Below are 8443 nucleotides of genomic sequence, written 5' to 3'. Positions count from 1 at the left end.
CGCATGTACATATGCAAAATGGAATAATTATTGTACTGCGTATTAAAAAAATTGGAATATTTTAATTAAATAATTTTTAATTTTTATAATTTTTTAAATTTTTATTTGACTAAATGGTTGCTAAAATTATTTTTGAATGATACGAATATATATAAAGAGAGAGATATTATCTGGCTATATGTTATCTACTTCATAAAAGTATTTCGTAAATTTTTCTGGAATGCTGGCTTAATGTTTTAGCTAAAATAAATTAACATATATAATTTAATTAATAGCACTATTTCGTGAAGCAGAGATGCGAATATAAGTAAATATTTAAAAAACTATATTTATAAAAAAATGTATTAAGATAAATGATAGCAAATGAATGAAATCGATCACGCAGAATCATGAAATAAATATATAGAATAAAATACATTTATATAAGATGTAATAAGATACATATTGTTAAACAATATATACCTATAATTAACTTATATAATTAACATAAGAAATAACTTATCATAATAATATCATATATATCATAATAATATCATAATAAATATCATATATAACATATATTTATGCAATTACAATTCCATTCAAAAAATTGTATATCATAACAATATTCACACCATCGCAAATAATGAATCAGATTTTGAGAATTTATGATATAAATAATTCACTATATATATTTTTTAAATTGTATACATAGTAAGTTATTTATCAAGAATTGCCAATTTAATCCATTATTGACTATAATGTAAAAAATATAATCCCAGTCACAGTATGACTAGGTAAAATTAAAAAAAAAAAAATTATTTTCCTATTTCATTCAAATAAAGATAAATACAAATTTAATTATCTAAACCTATTGCACGCTTACTTCTATATAGTTACACGATGTTATAAGTTAAGTGTGCAGAAAGATATAGATTGACGGAGTAGATAAAATACATTTTAATTAAATTCATATAAATTATCTCTGTATATATATATATATATATTTTTATTATATTATTTCATCGAATTCATAATCTCAAATTGGCTATTTGCAGCAGCAAAGTTTAATTAAATAAAACAGAATTTGGATCCTCATTGTCGAGCTGCTTTACATGCCTCAGAACATCTTTCTTTGTAATTACACCAAGTAATCGCCTGCATGAGCAAAAATCTCGATATTAGTTTATAAAATATTCAAAGATTATTTGAACACAAGAGATTTATATACATACCCGTTATGTGTCACTAGAGTTTGCCGTAATCCCAATTTTCGGAACATATCCACTACAGTTTCCATAGGCGTTTGATCTGTGATGGTGATAGGAGCCATATCTAATATTTTTTTTAATTTCAAAGGCGGAGGCGAATGACTTTGGATATTGTTTCCGTTAGTAAAAATAACTAACGATTGCCTGCTAATATCTTCGATCATTCTTTTGGCATTAGCAATGGCAAGGTTGAGGTCCCGTCGTAAAACAAAACCAACGAGATATTGAGATTCTTTAGAGACTATTACAGGAAAACCATTATGCTCCGTTTCTTTAAGCAAATTCTCTATGTCTTCAACTGTCATCGAATCTTGAGTAAGAACATGAAGAGCTTCGTTTCTCCTAAAAATTAAGAATAAATATGTGTGCATGCTTAGAATCTTAAAATATATGCATATATGTATATCTTTTGCTTACTTGGGTTGCATAACATCTGCTGCCAGAGTTGTATGCTGAAACTCATCTTTGCTATCCAAAAACGGATATCCGTTTAAACCAATATGAGCATCATAGATACCTTGTTTCCCAAGAGCATCGCCGACCCATTTACTCGCCATAGCTGCAGCCATTAAAGGTACGATATATCGTACACCGCCTGTTAATTCAAACATAATGACGACTAAAGAAACCGTCATTCTAGTTACGCCCCCAAGGACAGCAGCAGCTCCGACCATCGCGTACAGTCCAGGTGTTATACAGTCAACACCCATAGAACACTCCTCGCTGAACATCCATATATGAGGATAATTGTAAGCAAGTTGCTCCATTCCTATTCCCACAATACGACCCATTATCGCTCCCAGACAGAGAGAAGGAATAAATAAACCGCAGGGAACTTTCATGCCGAATGTGAATATTGTCATAATGAGTTTTAATATAAGTGCCAGTACAAGTAGCCATATAGCTTTGTAAACTCCTGGGCCAGCTGCAGCAATCTCGATTGCAGATTTCACAGCAGTGAAGTTTCTATTGTAATCGCTGTTGAGCAGAAAATATTTTTTGAATAATTTAAAAAATTTATTATAAATTTATAATAAATTTATTCAATAATAATACGTGTTAGTTTTATAGATTTTATACCATGCTGACAAAAATTAATTATAGGCAATTATTAAATTTGCATATTTTAGTAATATATAATTTATAGTTAATAAATGATATCTCCAGATAAAATAGAGAAATTTTAGCATATTATACTAACCATAACATATCCGCGTTCGATACACCGCATTGGCTAAATAATAAGTAAATGAGTTGGCTGGTGTTCATCCTTGTGTATGGATTGGGATAACCAATTACTGCTGTTACTACTGTTACAATTAATACTTCAGTAACAGGATATTGTCCCAATTTGGAAGTTTTACGATATCGACACCAAAATAAATTTGCTTTGATAAATAACGTTGCTATTACTCCCTACCGAAAATTTATTTTTATAAATATATACTTTTAATAAATTTAATAATATGTAATATGAAATAAAAATTACGTACTCCAAATATACCAAGCATGACGAAAGGAATCAATTCGAAAAATATCCAAGGTTTATTATATTCTACGTAAAATAATACTGAATGCTCATTTCCAAATGGATTTATGGAACGTAGTACAAAAGCAGCTATCAAAGCACAGAAGAATGATCGCCATAAAGTTTTTAATGGAAAATAATAGCTGACCTAAAACATAATTTTTACTTTTCAAAATAGATTACATATTTAGGACATTTTTGAATTTTAAATTGATTAGGAACATAGACATTAAAAAATATTTTATATATTTTGCTAGAATATTCTTAGCTTAACAAAATATTGAGCTCTTTGAAATATATTTAATCTCCAAATAATACCTCTTCCAAACTAAATAAAACACCGCCAATCGGGGCTCCAAAAGCGACGGAAACTCCTGCCGCGGCCGCAGCAGATAAAATTTCTCTCTTTTTCGCTTCATTCCTACCATATTTTGGAAATAGATAAGAAAATATATTCCCTATACAACATGCAATGTGTACCATGGGACCTTCCTTTCCTAAACTTAAACCTGCTGATACGGAAAGAATCAGACCTACTGACTTAATAATCAGTGTCCATTTACCGAGATATCCACGGATAATAAAGCCACTCAAAATTGTTTTTATCTGAAAAAAATATACATATATGAATAGAATGTAAAAGTAAAAAAAATATTTATTAGATTTATATGCTTATTACGTCGTATTTTATCGAATCACATATTTATAATATTTCTAAAAAAGAGCAAAACTTGATAAATTTACTTCAGGTATTCCAGAGCCACAAGCATACGGAGCAAACATTCGCACTAGAGATGCAGAAAGTGCTGCAAATAGAAGCGCCCATGCTGCATAAAATAAATATGATATTGTATAAGGCCCTGCTCCTTCTTTTGCCTGATATAATACTTCGGGCCATGTCAACCACTGCAAAAAAGATATTATATTATTAATTGTTGAGAAAAAATTTAACATAGCCTTCAGAAGTATAATAAATTTGTGAGTATAATAATAAAATTAAAGAGTCATATATTTACCTGTGTGCAGTTTCCACCATCAAACGTAGTCTCATTATAGCTCCAACAACATTGCTCTTTATTTAACCAGAAAGCTTGTGGACAGATACCGAATTTAAGATCTGTCATCCAGGAAGCGCCAATATCTATAACACCAGCCGCCACTCCCGTAAAAAGTCCGACTAGTAAAACGCATAGCCATCCTGACCATGCGTCATGAGCTCCTTTTATCAAACCCCAGATAGAATCGTGCTTCTTTTTCACGATATAACGATGTCGCATTCGATCTCGCGCGATATCTCGTTGCCAATCGATAGTATGAAAATCATCATACTGTCCAATACCAGGTATGTCATCAGAGTCAACTGAAACTAATAAATTTTAAAATTTCGTAATAACAGTAAATTATTTTGTAATGCTTTTGATACAATTTTTGAGAATTGCATTTTCACTGCTGTATATGTATAAAAAATTTAATAATCATAGGCAAAAGAATATTATGTATATGTAAGAAACTAGCAAATATTTTTCTTACAATTAGTAATAATAAATATAATAATCAGAATATTCTGTATTGTTTTTTTCTATAACAATTTTCAATTTATTTACAAAATTCAATATATATTATGTATAATATATCAAAATAAGATTTTAAAGCAAAACAAAAAAAACATTTTAGCATATTATTTTATTAATTAATATTTATCTTTTTCAGTATATACTTAAACTTTAGTGTCTTAACTTATACTTATTTATATATATATTTACATATACATTAATTACTATTACAACTATTAACTTGCAAGCAAATTTCACACATATATAGAAATACATATTTACAACATACATATATTTTTTCATTTTTATTCATAAGTTGTAAAATAATCTATAAAAAAGTAAAAAATATCTTTAAAATATTGACTAAGTTTTTGAAAATATTTCTATATAATATATTTTTTAATTATACATTATTAGAATTTAGAAAGCACACATAAACATACATTAGTAGTCTATTGAAGGGATTAAAAATCATAATAGATTTAAGTATTTAAGAATACAAAACTCCATTATTAATAACAGTATAAATACTTTATTAGCTTGAAAAAATTTTATTTGAATATATAGGTTTAAGATCGATATATTAACTTGTCTTTTAAAATTATATCTATCTACAGCTTTGTCTTTCTTTAAATTAATTAAGTTGACATTAAACTGGCAATTATTTGTGTTAACTTACACATTTTGCCACAAGTGCAAATAAATTTGGCTCAATTGTTTAACCAGTCAGGATAAACTTCGAATCAGATGAGCAGACAAACAGATAAGTTGAACAGATCAACAGATGTCTCAAGAATTTTCTTCAGCAGGGAGGGATGATATTTCAAGCTAGGATTAGGTATGAGACTACTAAATTCCAAGGATATACAAATGGATTTATGCTTAACTTGGTAAAATTTCTTCTATATTTCTTTATAATGCTTGCTAAAAATAAATAAAAGCTGTACGTAACATTATTTATGGAACCAGATAATGCATGCATGAAATCAGGCAAAATAATTTAAATGACTTACGATGGGAAGATGCATCATCGATGCGGATGCAATCTGATAACACGTTATTATCCGAATGAGACGTGTGATGATTGATATCCAACATGTCGTCGTCGCTACTTAGATTTGTTTCGCGTCTTATAGTTCCAGTTCGTAGTCGTACATCCTCTGTAATATCACCATACTTTATATTCTGAAAATGCAAGATTTACATGCTTAATATTATCTACTTTTATAATTTAGCTATAACTTAGAGATTAGTCAAAGTAAGTTTAGTGCAAAATAAAGATATGTTAAACTAAATTTATATTAATAAAGATAAAATACATAATATTCTTGACAAATTTTAGTATATGCAAATACACATATGAAATATTAATACACATATGACAAGAAACATATGATAGTATATGAGACTATTAAGGAAACAAAGATGATACATTTTACAAAAATATAAGTGCACAAATAATATGCAAGGCAAGAAGATGCAGATTGAAACTAACAGCATACCTTTGCATCAACTGAATGATATGTTGTAACGGCATTTGCATTTGAATGAGGAATTGCCGAATTCAAAGATGGTGTACCTTTTAGTGGAAACCTCTCCATGGCATCATGATAATCTGATTTACACAAGTAAAATATTACTTTGCCGTCTCAAAATGGAATAAAGATTCGTTATCAAGATTCTACATGACAGAGAAAAAGCGAAAGCCACAATGCCATACACGGTACTAAATATTCTATACAAGCATGTTATTAATATAGCTTAATCGGCTTTGCCATAATCCTCTTTACTCTTTAATCCTTCGAATGGATGCTATGTAATATAATTTGAATAATATATTCATGATATAAAGAATTACAGATATTTTATTCATTAAAGATTCTACCAGTGTGCCATACATTGTGACAAATATTGTATAGCTACAAATTTGATGTAAGAGGAATATCGTTTTTTTCTCAAATTATGTCAAATATTATCTTCGTGATTTGCATCTTCTTGTTCAAAAAGAAAAGATTTGTTAAAAAAAAAACATCAATTACACACACCATGCTAAAATGATATTAGAAATTGAGAAATCAATCCTAGAACAGCTTTCGAAATGAACATAAAAAAACGCATAAAACACAGTACACTATACTTGGGACACCATATGATAACTTTTTCTCCCCTTATAAAGCGTGCATGTAACGAATTTTTTCTTGCGAATGAATTAAGCACGGAAAAATATGTTAACGTAGTCATGTTCAAAACTGCGTATTTTCAAGCTTACTTCGAAGCTTCTTCTTTACATGACGTTTCATTCCTCAGGAGAGATGAGGTTACCTTGCCAAATTACTTCATCCGCATCGGAATGTTCGAGAACTTACCATTTTTAAGGAAAAATGTCCTCGTGTTTTATCTACAAACACTAATCATTATGCCATGTTTTAGATTAGATTTTATAAGATTAATTTGACAGTTCAATGATAAGATCTCCGTCAGATCAGTATTCCACTATCGCGTATAGACCTCCTTGCAGTTCTTGCGGAGCGAAATCAAAAGGTAACAAGGCAGAATAGAAAGCGAGCTCATTTCAGTACTACAACCGCTCACTAGGCGGCTAAAAACGAATTCAATTGGATAATAGCAGAGAGAAACCAAAGTCCTGAGAAGAAGTGCTATCCCGTTAACGTTTTACGACGTCGAAATCGTCCGAGCATTAGCGCCAGTACATATATTTTCGATTTAGGAACTACATAGTTACGTATTGGCGATAAAACAATCATGGTATCGTAAATAAATGTGGGGCGAGTCCGTACTAAATTGTAAAGTGGTAAATTATATGCGTTAGATTGCTTTAAAAAGTATAATATAAATTAGAATTTTATTATTTTACAAAATCAATTTTTCTTTCATACAGTCTCTTCGATAGTCATCCTTTAGTCTAATTGCTTATTTTCAGAAAGAATATAATTTCCGTGTTCAGAACGCGCTTTCAACGATAAATATGTATTAAATATGTATGTGTTAAATATGCGCTAACGTAAAAGAACGTTCTGAATACATACAGGATTCTCCGCCTTCGAGAAACGCACGACTTCAAATTCCGAAAAAGACTAAAGTCTTTTGCGCGTAGCGTTTATATATCTTATCTGAAAGCTAGCGCGATCCAATGAGCGCTCGGATAGAGCGCTTGCAGCGATCATTGGCTGGCTTAAGAGTGGTGGGGTTTGAGGTTCCGCAGCTCCTATAAATAACGTGTAACGAGCGATTTCGTGCTTTTGCGACTCGACCAAGGGACAGTGTCGTTTCCTGTGATATTACGTTGAAATATCTCGCACCCTTGGCTTCGAGTCAATTATCAACCTTTCCTCCAGAGGTATCCTGATCTCCAAAAATAAATCCTAATTCCTGTAGAGAATAATAAAACGACGGAAAACGGCTCGAAAGGATCACGCGTTCGAATTATACTAACAAGGTAACATAAATATTGTCAAATTATTGATATTTTCACACGCGACGCGAAAAATGTTTAAGAACCGATCGCGGGATCGCTTTTAATTCTTGAACAGTTTTAAAATGTCTTATGTGTTAAATAAGATATTTAATGTTATTAATATGTATGTAATTATTATACCGCTATATTTTCATGAGCGTGAATTTTCTATAATATTTTAAATATCGCATAATGTAGATTTAATAAACTAGTACACTATTATTCGGTCGAAAATATTTTTCACAATATATTCGTTCAGTGGAATCAAAAGTAGTAGCCGCGTTAATTTTAATTATACATGAAGTTGATCGCGCGCGAAAAACGACGCCACTTCGCCATTTTAATGAGATCGCGACGGACACAGAACGAACAAGTGACAGGAAACAGTCCCGTCTCGTCCGTTGATGTCGATCCATGTCCACTAACTTTATGCTTCATCAAAGTTAACGGCTTACTGCTTTTGATTCTATGGAACGAGTATTGCAAAAAATACTTTTGGCGTGACGTTTAATTGGTTAAAAATTTATATTATCATTGTACTTTCCTCATTTGCAACATTCAACTGACGAGAAATATCAATTTTTTTTCGCTTATATTATTAATAATTATTAAATTGCGTATCTTGATATTTATCTGA

The 8443-nt window shown here is 30.2% G+C and overlaps 1 protein-coding gene across 8 annotated transcripts; it reads right to left on the bottom strand.

Annotated features, from left to right (window-relative positions):
• Positions 1-1029: 1029 nt before the first annotated feature.
• Positions 1030-7406, bottom strand: LOC108687192 (H(+)/Cl(-) exchange transporter 3). Of its 8 annotated transcripts, none has more exons than XM_018192867.1 (11): positions 7379-7406; positions 5834-5946; positions 5345-5516; positions 3795-4144; positions 3523-3684; positions 3097-3384; positions 2744-2926; positions 2452-2666; positions 1668-2228; positions 1215-1592; positions 1030-1137 (listed from the first exon to the last, which is right to left on the bottom strand). In XM_018192867.1, the coding sequence occupies exons 2-11, from the start codon at positions 5930-5932 to the stop codon at positions 1047-1049; spliced, it is 2499 nt and encodes an 832-aa protein (XP_018048356.1). In that variant the 5' UTR covers positions 5933-5946; positions 7379-7406; the 3' UTR covers positions 1030-1046. The 8 variants fall into 8 exon arrangements, with proteins under 8 accessions (XP_018048356.1, XP_018048353.1, XP_018048337.1 ...); XM_018192864.1 differs by lacking the exon at positions 7379-7406 and adding an exon at positions 6698-6937; XM_018192848.1 differs by lacking the exon at positions 7379-7406 and adding an exon at positions 6601-6689.
• Between the last annotated feature and the right edge of the window lie 1037 nt (positions 7407-8443).

The sequence above is a fragment of the Atta colombica genome, unplaced genomic scaffold (genome assembly GCF_001594045.1).
Source record: "Atta colombica isolate Treedump-2 unplaced genomic scaffold, Acol1.0 scaffold102, whole genome shotgun sequence".
NCBI lineage: Eukaryota > Metazoa > Arthropoda > Insecta > Hymenoptera > Formicidae > Atta > Atta colombica.
Note: the sequence above shows the minus strand (reverse complement) of the source record. Positions and strands in the feature narration are given on the sequence as shown.

Coding starts and splice junctions, on each gene's coding strand:
- LOC108687192 (XM_018192848.1), bottom strand. CDS start 6,631: ATGAAACGTCATGTAAAGAAGAAGCTTCGAA. Junction 4,145..5,344: donor CGATGATGCATCTTCCCATC/GTAAGTCATTTA, acceptor AAAATTTATTAG/TTTCAGTTGACTCTGATGAC. Junction 2,229..2,451: donor TCGAACGCGGATATGTTATG/GTTAGTATAATA, acceptor TCTGCTCAACAG/CGATTACAATAGAAACTTCA.